Source organism: Malus sylvestris, chromosome 12 (assembly GCF_916048215.2).
Source record: "Malus sylvestris chromosome 12, drMalSylv7.2, whole genome shotgun sequence".
NCBI classification, from domain to species: domain Eukaryota; kingdom Viridiplantae; phylum Streptophyta; class Magnoliopsida; order Rosales; family Rosaceae; genus Malus; species Malus sylvestris.
The window spans coordinates 24434309-24448673 of record NC_062271.1 but is presented as its reverse complement, the minus strand read 5'-3'; the positions used below and the strand labels follow the sequence as shown (position 1 = coordinate 24448673).

Genomic DNA, 14365 nt, shown 5'->3' with positions numbered 1-14365 from the left:
TTCAAGTGGCAACCAAAGTTTGATTTTACAAACTTAGAAATTCAATACGGGAGGATCCGTACGTCGGATTCCCGATCTATCAGTTACTATGGTCCTCAAATATTACGTACTATTACGTATTAAAGTTTGTTAACGATCCAACGGTCAAATCATCGATTCATATTTTGATCAAGTAATGTATCATAGTGAAATTAGGTTCAAACGATCAATCTACGTCATATGAATATCAAATACAAAGTCAAGACATCTAATTGAACTTAGAAAGTCATCGTCGGCCCACTAGTTGAACTTAGAAAGTCATCGTCGGCCCACTGGCCAAGTGCCGCCGCAGGTGGGGTCGGCCGTCCCGACTCGCCGGAAAATTCAACTATTTTAAAAAATTATGAAATTTTACAGGCAAGTAGATCTCAGTGAGGTGAGCAATTTTCATACCTGTGGCCAAGTCCAATTTGGCCCGAAAAAAGCCTCAATTTCACTCAAACTTGCCGGAAACCCTAAAGAAGGTGTGCTTCGATTCGACCTCCATACTCGTTCCGACGCTTCCACCACTGCTTGGGCTTTGTTCTTGAGGTTGAGGGGAGCCTATTGATGGTGGTGATCGATGGTAATCGTTCTCATAATCACCGAAAAATGGTGAAACCCGCTGAACAAGCTAGACATTTGTGGTTCTGATTTGTAAAATTGGTTTAGAAATTCAGAAATCTAACACCACAGGAACGTTAGGCTCACCGAGAGCTTTCCATGGACACCAAGATCACCCAAAACGGAGGTCGAAAGAGGAAGATACGGCCGGGTCAAATTTGAGGGTTTACGGGTCGAAAACGACCCATCTCTTGTCTCATTTCCCTCCTTTCTTCTCTTGCTGATTGGGCACTTCCCCCCTCCTTTCTCTCCCGCAACTCCCTTTTTCCCCTCTTCCAAGCTGCCATTTGGCAGATTCTAGATACTTTTTTTTTTGCTTGCTGCCATTTGGCAGCCCTCCTCCTCTTTGTTTATTTATTTTTTTTGCTTTTCCCCTAAATAATTTATCCACTCCCATATAAAGAAAGGAAATTATAGATTTATGCATGCTTGCCAACTATATATAAAATTCTTTAAAAATAAATCTTGAAATTAATAATACGTAAATTAAATAGTGAAATTCGGGGACGAGATTTCACAGAAACAACCCCCATAAACAACGGCAAAGCACCTTTTCATTTATTTTTTTCATTTAATTTCAATTTTTGTCATTGATTGATTCGAAATTTTTACGGCTCTTAAGAGTAGAAACGTCATCGGTATGATCACTGAAACAAACATAGAAAGTCTCCTCCGCTAGTCCAATCCAGCTGCTTTAGCAAAAAGCCAAAGATTTCAACTGCAAATTCGAATTCGCAATGTTCGCCAAGCGGCTTTTGCAGAAAGCCATAAACAACTCTCAAGTAAAATCGTATTCCCAAGCAATCGATCGCCGCCACTTTTTTCTGTTTTTTTTTTTTCCATTTTTTTCAGTTTAGCTTCGTAATTTGCGTTTTTTGTTAAAATTCCATTTCTTTTTTGTTGGGTTGGATTAAATTCCGATGCTTTATCTTGTTAGTATCCTGGAAAATTGGATATTGCATCAATGGATTATTTTTTATTCATTTCAGTGTATTTTTATGCTCAAATACTTGGATTAATTTAACTTTGGAGACTCTTGATATCGACATTTGGACTGATACTTGCCCATTTTTTTAAATTGGGATTTTGTATTGTGGAAATTGTTGATTTCAGCATAATTTGCCACACGGGAGTTTGACGGCGGAAGACTTGGACCTGCGAGTTGCAGTTCACTATGGCATCCCATCCACGGCCTCCATTCTTGCTTTCGACCCGATTCAGCGCCTTTTGGCCATTGGATCATTGTGAGTTAAAATGCACCTACTTTCTTCTTTCTTCTTTTTTTGTTTATGCTGTTTTCGGTGTGTGACTTTATCGAAAACCAATCTACTTAGCATTGCGCACGGTCGTGTGGTTAATGAGGTATCTTGCTACTAAGCATTGCTGTTCCACATCTCTCGGAATTGCTATTCGTTTCTGTGGTACCAAAACGTTTGAATTGCAAAATACACATGTATATTTGAGTTAACTAAAATTGATTTGGATGAGCAACTTTTTGTTTCGATTCATGGTGCAGCACGAATGAAGAGGTGGAGAAGTACGTAACGAAATGGTGAGAAAATTTGGTTGTGTTGGATAGTGGCCAAATTAGGCTAGGAAACAAAACAAAAGAATGAAAGAAAATTGATGAGGGAACATCATGATGAGGATTATGTTTCCTTGTTTTGTGGCTTGTTTTGTTCCTTGTTTTGTGGCTTTTTCAAAGCCATAATTAGTTGGTTTTCGGCTGGAAGAAAGGAGGAGAAGAAAAGGGGCTGATTTTTATTTAAAGGAAAGGTGTGAACTCATTTTCTGCTGAGAGCAAGTGAGCAGAGGAGAGAGCATTCGGCTCTCCCATTTGAAATAGAGTTGCTGCTTTCCCCCTTTGTTAGTGATCACTCAATCAAAGATATTTGTGCTACATGTTGTGGCTTTTGGGAGAGAAGGAATTAGGTATATGTTTCCATTTTCTCCATTTGTTTCTTTGTGATAGTGAGAGCTATTGGGTGTACGTGGGATTTGGGTTTGAGAGTTAAAACTCTATTTGTAATCTCCTTTTGATATTAGTGGAATTTCCTCGCCGTCTTGGAACTGGATGTAGGCTTACGCCGAACTAGTATAAATCCTTGTGTCTTTTGGATTATTTGTCTTGTCATATTTTGCCGTTGTAGTTTATTGGTTTCATATTTGACGCTTCCGCACAACAGGTTGAGCATTATTTGAAGGAAATCTTTTGTGAAAACATGTTTATTTGAGCAACATCATATAGCATGCAATTAACAATTAAAGGCGGAATCATGCTTGTATGCACTCAAAAACAAAACATTACCATGAAATTCAAAGCCTAGTAGATTGGTGAACCAATAATCAACTCAAAACAAAGTGAGTTGAAATTAATACCTTTGTAGATTCCTCTTTGCATAAGCAAAGGCTAATCACCCAAAGAGATAGGGCCTTCATTCCTTGCTTCTTAGATCCATGGATTTGGATGGAAGAATAGGTTCTCCAAGTTCCCAAAATTGAGAACCTCTAAGTCTCTTCACCAAGGTTAGATTGTAGAAGAAATGAGTGACCTTGGAGTAGTAGGATTGCTAGATGTACCCTCCAAGGTGTTGGCCTCTTTAGAGAGAAATGGAGAGACAATTCTCACCCATTTTCCCCAAAAATAAACCCTTTTAATCCTTAATGAATATTTGGCTATAAAGTCATTTATATAGTCACTTCTTTAAGTGACCTAAACAACAAAAACCCTAATTCATCTTCATGGCCGGCCACCTAATGGGATTTGGGCTTTTTGGGCTTTAATGAATCTTTATTCATTAAATTGTCATACAACTTAAGTTAATGGGCTTGACGTTCGAAGCCCATTGGGCCTTAAGGTCCAAAACTATCCCGAAGTCATTAACGAACTTATTCGTTTGATTAATTAACATATTAATTAATCCTTGCCATAAATAAATGATTAAACCATTTAATCATTCTTACTCATTTCCGTTTAATCTCCAATCTCTACCTTTTATGGTGTGCGATCCATTAGGTTCCTTTTAGCGAGGTAGTGGGCGATTAAAACCATTTTACATCGATTGTGAATTGAAACTATTTTCAATTCTCCCTTTAGTGATTACACACGTTTAGGGCTTCCACAAACCATGAGTGACACCTAGCAGCATATCATGGTTACCCAAGCTAATCAGAAGAGGTTAGAGAACCTATTCAGTTCGGGATTACAAATGCAATACGGTCTTTCTCTAATCTAATACTCTTGACCACATTGTTTGGTTTGATAGTTTATTTTCTCATGTCTACTATCCAATGTGTGTCTTGTGCTTATATGATTACCTTGAATGTGATTCGGAACGCATTCCCTAATCTCATTCATACTCTGGCCAGAGATTCAAATCATATCAGAGAGTATTCTCCCTCAAACGATTTGAAGGTTAGAGATCCCTTGTTGCGCATTCACTTGTCTCCATAGATAAGTGGCTTGACCCCAACGATGCCGTGGACACCCTCCTGATGGAGTGACTTTGACATAATCAAAGATCAAGGACTTAACCACAAGACAACTATGATGCCTCAGGTCAAAGGACTACTTTGCATTATCCCAACCATGAGTTCTCATGTGACATGGAATATGAGAACTCTTCGTTGATCGCGTTCAGTGAACTCATTCTCTATTGAGCACCTACCGTACTTGTCTTGATGTCACACACACCAATGACTCGAGACTAATCACTCTCCCTGAGAGAAGACATAGTACGTACTGATCTTAACGGACTGTCAATGCCCAATTGGCAATCCTATGATCAGGAACGTTTAGGATGTGTCTACGAAAGAATGGTCTCATGAATCTAACTTCATTAGATTACATTCTCCCAATCACATATTCCTTGGACTTTATCGTTTAAGCATATAACATTTATATGAGACGGCTCAAACAATAATCTTTGCCCTTTATATGTAAAACTAGATTAGTTTAACATGTGAAATGTCCGTAAAGTATCATCACATGATTGGCTTTAGGGCACATTTCCAACAGTATTTCATATCAATTTGGAGTGGAAGAGGAAGGAAACGGTGCAGATGAGAGGAATGAAGCGGTGATGCAAATCTCCCTAGCATGCCATGCGGGGAAAACCTTTCCCCGTATACACGTATGCCTGTAGGGCAATTTGGGAATTTCACTGTAAAAGGACAAAAAGTAGGAACACATAAACATTAAAATAAGGGCAAAAACGTCAAAACACTGTTGCTTATGAACAGTGGTTTTCTCATTCCGCTTTAGTATATATAAATTTCAATGACTCATTTTGACGTGTACAAAATGATATTTTGTATTTGATGATTTTGGGTTAGAATCTCTCTCAAATTTGATCCTCTGATTCGATCTCCGTAAGGTGTTGATTTGTGGATGTGTGATTGATCCAAGGGCCGTCGAGGCTTGATCTTAGATGAACGGTTGAAAGTTTCTTCAAGGGCCGTTAAGGCTTGATCTTGAATAATGGTGATGAACGGATCTTCAAGGGCTTTTGGGCTTGATCTTGAAGAACAATGATGAACAGATCTTCAAGAGCTTTTGGGCTTGATCTTGAAGAACAGTGATTGATGGATCTTCAAGGGCTTTTGGGCTTGATCTTGAAGGACAGTTGGATGTGTGGATTTGCTGACGTTGTTGATCTAAAGGGCCGTTGGGGCTTGATCTTAGGATGAACGGATGATGATCGATGAACACTTTCTTCAAGGGCCGTCGGGGCTTGATCTTGAATTGGTGGAAGTTCTTTAAGGGCCGTCGGGGCTTGAGCTTGATGAACAGCGATTGAGCGGATCTTCAAGGGGCCGTTGGGGCTTGAGCTTGATGAACGGATTCGCTGATGTTGTCAATCCAAAGGGGGCCATTGGGGCTTGATCCTTGAGGATGAACAGTTGATGAACGGATTCGTTGATGTTGTCGATCCAAATGGGCCCTTGGGGCTTGATCCTTGAGGATGAACAGTTGATGAACGATGAACACTTTCTTCAAGGGCCCGTTGGGGCTTGGGCTTGAAGGCGGATTTGGCGAAGAACGAAGAGAGTTTTCTCGATCCTTCGGAATTCGCTTGAGAGCTTTAGAGTTTCAAAGCTTCAAGGTTTTGGTGTAATATGAATTGGTGAAATGAAATGAATGAAATTGGCTTCTATTTATAGAATTCCAAAACTTGAATTTTGGGATTAAATAATCAGATGAAATAAATCATTTATGCTGGGCGTTGACACGTGTCCTGTTTGATGACTTTTCCGACTTATTTCGATTTTTCGTTTGGACACACGTTACGTGTAAAATTTATGTAATACATGAGCATTGAAACTTTGATTTATCGGTCAACATTTATCAAGGAAGAAAATATCGGTAATATCGGAAATATCGGTAGTCCGAAAACACGGAAATATCGATGGAAATATCGAGATAATATCGATATCGATAAAAATTACATGGAAACCACGGAACTGTAAGAAAAACTTGGAAATTTTTATTGAAACTTTGCAGGATGTTTATTTAGTCAATTATCTATTAGTTTATCACAAAAAATTGGAAGGAAATGCATTGCATGATGGATTTAACATTATCAAGTTGATTATATAGCGAGCTGACAAACATTGTGAGTGTAAAAAATATGTAGTAATTAATGAAAGAAGTTTAAACACACCATAATCATTTATATATAATGCAAATTTTCAAAGTATAATTCGTGAATTAATGTTTAATTGACGATAAATAGAAAAGACTTTAATATGGAATTAACCTTCACCTTGTCCATTTATTCTAACGCTTAAAATAAACTATGGATATTAACTTAAAAACGAAAATTTTTAACTTAACACAAAAATTAAAAACCTAAAATTTCTTATTTCCCACCCTCAAACTTAAATCACACATTGTCCTCAAGGTGTGGAAAAGAAAGAACAAACTAAAAAAAAAAAAACTGGAACTAAGATAAACTAAACTATGTAAAACATGAAAATAAAAATGAAAGAAAATAACTAACAGAGAATGAATTAACAGAAAAATTAAATAAAAATTAAAAAAAAATGAAAAAGGCTTCTTTATGTCAGCCCAATTGCAGCTCATATGCATGCACACACGTGCACCATAAAACCCTAGCTGCAGTTTTGATCTCACATTGGATGCTATGCATCCATCTGCCTCGAGCCCAGAGCCGAGCCAACGGCTCTCTTCTTTGCATCAAACCTGGAGCCAAACGGCTCTTTATGTCCATTCCTTTGTTTTTTTTTTTAATTGTGGAAAAATGAAAAAGGCCATCTGCAATTCCTTGACACCCGAGCCGAACGGCTCTCCATCTCTCATTTCATTCTCTCTCGATCCTTCTCTTTCTCTGAGTTCCCTTCTCCCCCTTTCTCCATTCTCCCACACACACACAGATCTCCCACACACACGCACAGAGACCCAAGGTCTCTCGATCCTTCTCCCACACACACGCACAGAGACCCAAGGTCTTTCGATCCTTCTCCCACATTGCCTTCTGCTCCTCCCTCGTCGGCGCCGTCTCTCTCCTTTCTCTCTGCACCGAGGGTCCGAGACCCACATACACACACGCACACCATCATACCTGCTTCAGATTTTGTGTGTTTCATCTCGTCTTCTATTTCATTTTGATACCTAGATCGGAGTCTAGGGTCATGTTTTACAGTCGGCCGGAGCTGTAGAAGCTCCGGCGTTCTTCTCCGAGTAGCACAGTTCCAAAAATATCGCGATAATTTCGGAAATATCGCGATATTATCGATAATATCGCGATATTTTGACGAAAACCCGTTGGATACCTATTAAAATATCGGTACCGTGAAAAACCGATAATATCGGCGATAGATATTATCGATTTTTTCTTCCTTGACATTTATTTACCTAAATTTCGATGTCTACAGACACGCTTACCTTTTTGTGGCTCTGGGATTTGCTAAATAAACAATGATGTCTATAATTCTTCCCAGCTGACCGCTTGTGCCACACAAGTTTTACTGTTTTTTTAATTGTATGCAAAGTAAATGTTGTTTCATAAATTTCTAGTTGTTATAATTTTTCCATTTATTGTTATTTGTAGCATGGCGATGAAGGTCAACTAAGCACGGCATTTTCTGCTGAAATGCAAAATCTACCAAACGTGAGGTGACAATTTGCATGTCTATGTTGGCTCCCATCTGAATAATTTTCCCACTTCAAGTAGATTCCTTTTTTGTTTTCGAGGTTGCTTATAATGACGTCAGTTCTATTGGTTGGCATTGGGAACCATGTCAGAAATGAGATTTTGTTCTCAACTTACTAGTGTTTTTGTTGTAGACACGTTTCATTTGACCTTCATCATGTATGTGGTAACTCAAACATCGTCACCTCTAAAAGTTATAATAATTATAACCGTTGGATCAAAATCTAACGGCTTGTATTAGTGGGTTAAAGAGGATCCCGAGGGTTTGCCTCGGAGAGGATCCAATTCCCCATCTACCCACCCACAAAAACCCAAAAACGATGACTTGGCTTCACACAATCCCTCCACTTGGCAGCCTCAAGACGTGTTGCCCCGTCATGCGGGCAGCCCCAAACCAAACCCCTCATCCGGGCAGCCCCGAACAAAACCTCGACAATATACGGAGTGGCGGGAACGATCAGATTGCTTACAGGTAAGTCAATTGCTTGCTTTTACTCGCTTTGGAGTATTTCGAAACGAAAATGTGTAACTTTTTTCCGTTATATTGTATAATTCTGTGGATTGAATGGCTATATTTCCAGGGAATGGTGTTTGTTTGCTGAATTAATGTGTTTGGTGCAGGAAATTATGCTCTTGTACTAACTTCGCGGACGGAAGTTGGGACTTATCTCGGCTTCCCTGTTTATCGAGTGACCTCGATGAGGTTTCTGTCCTGCAACGAGGGTATGAAGAATTAAACTGCTCAGGAGGTAAGGGTTTTGATTCTTTTGATTCGTTAGCGAATTTAAATGTGACTTGGGATGTTTTGAATTTGTGATGTGTTTCTGCAGAAAAAGTAAATTCTTATACCTAGCACTCAGATAAAGTTTAAATTTTTGTATCCGTTAGGGTGCTGTTAAAGTACATTCCGCTGTTTTCATCGCTGTTGTGTGATTAATGTTCAAAATCTTATTATGTCAATTTATGTATCTATGCGGTAAAGTGTTGTGTTTGTTTATCTAATCATATATAATTGGTCATTTCTACCAGCTTTCAAAGAAGATGTAAGTTAGTGGAAGGATGGATGGCCAAGCCAATATGGAAGCAGGTTAGTTGGAAATTTGGAATATTGGGTTTATCGGGACCTGATTAGTTCTTAAAAGTGATTCATGTTATATACATCAGGTGCATATAAGCATGTATATTGTCCACGTGTTTAGCTTACTAGGCATCCTCAACTCTTTCCAAGTCAGAGGGTTAATAGGGAAAGAAAGGAAAACCGCCCTAAGGATTTGCCTACTTCTGTGTTTTTGTGCACTGTACTTATCTTTTGTTCTCAAGGTGAAAGTTTCAGCTCAATAAAGATGCCTTCCCAGTTCATATCCTTGAAGACATGCCATCCTTTGTGCAATATTTTGGTTGTCAAGTGATTCTCCCTTCCCCTTTATCCAAAGGATTTTTTGTCAGCACTAGAAGACGAGAAAACATGAGTATCGAGTCAACTGACACACCATATCATGTGGATGTTTATCAGTCTTTTCTCTTAATGCCATTTTAGCTCCTATCAAATTATTACTTGCACATTACGATCTATGACTAGTAATTGCTTGGTAGTTTTTAACATTATTTGTGTTTTCAGGCTGACCCTCGATTTGTTTGGAACAAAAATATTTTGGACGAACTTATCGAGTAGGTTAGACTTTCCATCCTCGAGGTCATAATTAGTTAAAAAAATTGAAGTATTTTCTCACTTGCCACCACTTAACGTATATATTTAAGGAAGAACAACATTTCCAAAAGTCTTCAGTTCTTCGTACACAAATTTTATTGCTATGCCCTTAATTTTCTCATGGCAGCTTGATGGGTTCATTATTCCTCTAATACAAGGAAATATCCTGAATTTACTGATTTCTTATGTGTATATCCCTCTCTCTCTCTCTCTCTCACTCTCTCTATCTCCCCCTCTCTCTAAGATTGAGATTCAGAGTTTAGGTGAGTAATATGTTATGGTGTTCCTTAACCTACATTTGAGCTTCCAGACTGCAGAGCTAAAGCTAAAGAACTTATCTGCCACACTTACGATAGTCTCAAGGAGGTGTACCCGGCGTCTAGGTACAATCTTATAGAGATGATTGATTATTGTAATCACTTTTGTGTCTGTATATGCATGTTTTGAAGGACTTAAACATGAAAGACTGTAATGTGGTCACGTAGGGACAAGAATGTGAAGAAGAGGAGCCAACCTTGATGGAGATGTTGCTAATTTTATTGAAACTGAGCAGTTGGTGGGGATTGAAGGTTTCCGGTCCTCATTATTGCAGGTAATTCTCATATGAAGGTTCAGAAAAGAAATGCGTGCTGAGGTATTATTGTATTGGAATATTTTGAGTTACTATTATGTTTCTTTGCCTAAATAGGACATTAACTTATATCATGGTGTCATTGTACACGTGATCAACTAAGTTGGCCGAGGATTAAACATCTGAGAAAAGTATATTCTGTTGAGAATGAATCCCATTTTGATGGGAGGAGGGACCTTGCATGAGCTTATAAGTAAATTGGGCTAATCCCCATATTGCCAATTGGTTTTATGATGGAACCTCAACTTTCTTCACATTTTGCGCTCCTTGTTGATGTGAGAAATATCATAATTGTAGAACTTTGTCATTCTTTTCTGAGGTTTATGGACTGCCCCTCACATAGATGAAACTTTTGTACAGTTTAGCAAGGATAGATTGGTTTTGCCAACTTTTATACATTTAGAGAACTTTTTCAATACTATACTTTCTAAATATGCAGACACTGTTTCACTATTAACCCTTAAGACTGATAGTAGATTGGAAGTTTTGTCATAACTTAATACAAGAAGATTTATTTATCTATTCCTTTTTTTCCAAATAAAAACCCTCCATAATACTTTTGATATGTTTTTCAGATTCGAGGTTCAATTCTGCTTCTTTGGGAGCAAATTGTTGACTTGAGCTATAAACCACAACTTAGGATTATTACTCATGAGAAGACGGTAATTTGTTGCCAGAGATGCAAATCCATCCCTTTTTGCTCTTTTCTGGCTTCATGGTACAGTTCTTGTTAGAGTAGTGTTCTGAATTTTCCCAATCTACTTACAGTCAAATGTTGTGGAGCGCCATATTTTTTATCTTTCCCAAAGATATTGAGAGACAATGGCAATAGACCTAACTGGTTAGGTAAATTCAACTGTGTGTATATATATATATATATATATCCTTTTTTTTTTCGAATCATATTCTGGATCCATATTACAGCAGATATGGGAAGCAGACATTTGGAGGAATAATTAAAGACGGGATGAGTTCTCTTTCAAGATATTTTTTGAATAACTTTCAGGATGGCATTCGGCAGGTAATCTGCCTCTTTCGCAAATATAGAGTATTGCTCATCTGCATGAAAGCAAGTGACTTCCATTTATTAACCTGCTTAAAATAAGTTTCAAATTTGTTCAGGATGCTATGGATCTTATCAGTGGCCGCTATACAGTTAGAAGGGATATTGCACCATCCCGGGCTGAATATTTTTCTGTAAGTACAACGAATCTTTCAAAGAAGTTGAAGTGCCTGAATTCCTTGTCTGGTTTTATATATCCCTTTGCTATCAATTATACAGATACCGGGTAGGATCACTGTTCTAAAAATCCCCGTCTAGGGGCTAGGCCCCAGCCTGCCGCCCCGATTAATGCCTAGGCGTTTGAAAATTAAGAAAGGGCGCCTAGACCTGCTGAGGCATCCGCCTAGCACGCCTAGACCCGCCTAAAGACCCGCCTAGGTTGCAACTCACTTAGACAGAAAATAGATAACTTTCATTTTGCATTTTGTTTTTTTCCAATAAATTGTAAGAGACTTGTTGCACACTTAAATGAACACACATTATATCCTTATTTCAATGTTTTCATTATGTTTCAATACTTCATGATATATATGCATTCTGTTGTGTAGTTTATGATGAAATTATATATATTTCAAGTATAAGCAGACACTTATTTACACGAAATATGATAGATTTACTTAAATCCGCCTAGTCCGCCTAGGCGCCTAAGCGCTAGGCCCTAGCCCGCCGCCCGACTAGCACCTAGCGACTTTTAGAACCTTGGGTAGGATAATAAAGTCTTGGTTCATCTTCTCGGAACCTGAATATTTTAGTTTATGATGATTTGGGGAGTACCCTGATGATTCAATTGCATCTGTTGAAAGTAAATTTAGTAAGAAATCATGACTACTTTAGCAAATATGAGCGATATTTAATGGATATGCTTTTAGTAACGAAAGGAGAAGTAAAATTCAATTCTAGCAAACTTGATGTTTGATTGGCCAGCTTGGCATGTAATCGTCATTAGTTGCCGCGACTGAAGGTGACTTGTGCCCCTTTTAAAATGGCTTCACTGAATCTATAGTCAAGTTTTAAGAGTGAGAACAAACATTGCAGTATCTACTGGTGGCATCAGCTTTGCTAATCGGAGGGTTGACATTGACATCCGTCACACTGCAACAAGGTATTACTATTATTTGGTTTTGCCTGAAATCTTTGCACATGGAACTTTGTTCTCAGGTGCGAGTTCTATTCAATATTCACTAAGACCTGAGAAATTTTGAATCCAACTTGCAGATTGTCGAAATGCCCATACTTTCTAAATATGCAGACACTGTTTCACTATTAACCCTCAAGACTGATAGTAGATTGGAAGTTTTGTCATAACTTAATACAAGAAGATATATTTATCTATTCCTTTTTTTCCAAATAAAAACCCTCCATAATACTTTTGATATGTTTTTCAGATTCGAGGTTCAATTCCGCTTCTTTGGGAGCAAATTGTTGACTTGAGCTATAAACCACAACTTAGGATTATTTACACATGAGCAGACGGTAATTTGTTGCCAGAGATGCAAATCCATCCCCTTTTACTCTTTTCTGGCTTCATGGTACAGTTCTTGTTAGAGTAGTTTCTGAATTTTCCCAATCTACTTACAATCAAATGTTGTGGAGCGCCATTTTTTTTATCTTTCCCAAAGATATGGAGAGACAATGGCAATAGACCTAACTGATAAAGTAAGGGTTTCTTCTCTTTTACATTTTACTTTGAATTTAACAATCCTTGCACACTGGTTCACCTTTACGTTAAGCTGAAAAGTTTGCAATTTTTTTCCTTCAAATTGTGTTTGTACGGCACGCTCACCTTTTTGTGGCTCTGGGATTCGCTAAATAAGCAATGATGTCTGTAATTCTTCCCAGCTGACTGCTTGTGCTACACAAGGTTTACTGTTTTATTAATTGTATGCAAATTATATGTTGTTTCATAAATTTCCAGTTGTTATAATTTTTCCGTTCATTGTTATTGGTAGCATGGTGATGAAGGTCAACTAAGCACGGCATTTTCTGCTGAAATGCAAAATCTACCAAACGTGAGGTGACAATATGCATACTTATGTATGCAACTATGTTGTCTCCCAACTGAATCATTTACCCACTTCAAGTAGATTTGTTTTTCGTTTTTGAGGTTGCTTGTAATAAAGTCAGTTCTATTGGTTGGCATTGGGAACAATGTCAGAAATGAGATTTTGTTCTCAACTTACTGCTTGTGTTTTTGTAGCAGATACGTTTCATTTGACTTTCATCATGTATGTGGTAACTCAAACTTTGAAAACCTAAAGGTTCTATACGAGCAGATCTCAGAGCAATTTGAAAAGCAAGGGTAATGAAAACGTAATATCTGATTGAATTAAGTATGCCAAAATCCAGGTCTGCTGGCTATATGTAATACTGTTTTTAATCAAAACTGTTCCAGCTGAGCAGATACTTCCTCGTAGATGTGAAAGGCAATATACTGGAGGAGCAGAACGGGATTGTCAGATCAAACTGCATTGATTGGCTTGATAGAACAAATGTTACTCAGGTTTCTAAGAAAATTACCTAGTGTGATTGATCTTAATAATTTGTGCTAATATGATATACCATATCCAATAGCATGAGTAAACTGAGATTTGACATTAAATTGTTTACTGCTTCTTTATTTTGTAGAGTTACTTGGCCCAGAAGTCTCTAGATGCACGGTTGCAGAGGACTGGAGTGCTGGATTCTTTTGAAAGCATTTCTATTTTTGTTGAAGACTATCAAACATTTAGAGCGTGTATGGAATTCTTCATGTCATGTATCCTATCTTTAGAGGTCGCACTTGGTGCGATGGCAAGTGCCTTCGCCCATGAGCGGTAGGTCTCAGGTTCGAGACTTGGGAGCAGCCTCTCCATAAATGGGGGTAAGGCTAGCCGACATTCACCTCTCCCAGACCCTGCGTAAAGCGGGAGCCTTGTGCACTGGGTACGACCTTTATGTATCCTATCTTTCATAAATGATCAAACAATGTTTACAATAAATTGTTATACTTATTCTCAATTCTGTTGCTTTAGTGTGGGTGGAGCAAGGTGATGAGATAAGCCTCGAGTATCCTGGGACGTATGCCCTGAAGGGGGACCTGGTTAGGTAAATTCAACTGTATATTATGACTTGAATCATGGACAATATATATCCATTTTTTTCCGAAT

General features: G+C 38.2%; 2 protein-coding genes across 8 annotated transcripts in view; both read left to right on the top strand.

Annotated features, from left to right (window-relative positions):
- LOC126592398 (phosphoinositide phosphatase SAC8-like) overlaps positions 1–14365 on the top strand; it is a 59022-nt gene that overhangs the window by 44289 nt on the left and 368 nt on the right. For 3 of the 5 annotated variants that reach the window (XM_050258086.1, XM_050258089.1, XM_050258088.1), the window contains 5 exons: positions 7716–7780; positions 13417–13518; positions 13620–13719; positions 13845–13953; positions 14231–14303. In XM_050258086.1, coding sequence (XP_050114043.1) covers positions 7716–7780; positions 13417–13518; positions 13620–13719; positions 13845–13953; positions 14231–14303 — 449 coding nt within the window. Of the gene's footprint in view, positions 1–7715; positions 7781–13416; positions 13519–13619; positions 13720–13844; positions 14142–14230; positions 14304–14365 lie in introns of all 5 variants that reach the window. The other 2 variants (XR_007612608.1, XM_050258087.1) reach the window with 2 other exon arrangements.
- Positions 8110–9717, top strand: LOC126592412 (uncharacterized). Of its 3 annotated transcripts, none has more exons than XR_007612614.1 (4): positions 8110–8566; positions 8847–8904; positions 9436–9489; positions 9653–9717. XR_007612614.1 is itself a non-coding variant. In XM_050258108.1 (4 exons), exons 1-3 carry the CDS (start codon positions 8138–8140, stop codon positions 8867–8869), a joined length of 303 nt encoding a protein of 100 aa, XP_050114065.1. In that variant the 5' UTR covers positions 8110–8137; the 3' UTR covers positions 8870–8904; positions 9436–9646. The 3 variants fall into 3 exon arrangements, 2 of the variants coding, with proteins under 2 accessions (XP_050114065.1, XP_050114064.1); XM_050258108.1 differs by lacking the exon at positions 9653–9717 and having other exon boundaries at positions 8110–8289; positions 8439–8566; positions 9436–9646; XM_050258107.1 differs by lacking the exons at positions 9436–9489; positions 9653–9717 and having other exon boundaries at positions 8110–8289; positions 8439–8566; positions 8847–9018.

Bases quoted from the DNA above. Each gene is read 5' to 3' on its own strand.
- LOC126592412 (XM_050258108.1), top strand. From the start codon at position 8,138: ATGACTTGGCTTCACACAATCCCTCCACTTGGCAGCCTCAAGACGTGT. The intron at 8,290-8,438 runs GTAAGTCAATTG...TGTTTGGTGCAG, and splicing joins AACGATCAGATTGCTTACAG to GAAATTATGCTCTTGTACTA. The intron at 8,567-8,846 runs GTAAGGGTTTTG...CATTTCTACCAG, and splicing joins AGAATTAAACTGCTCAGGAG to CTTTCAAAGAAGATGTAAGT.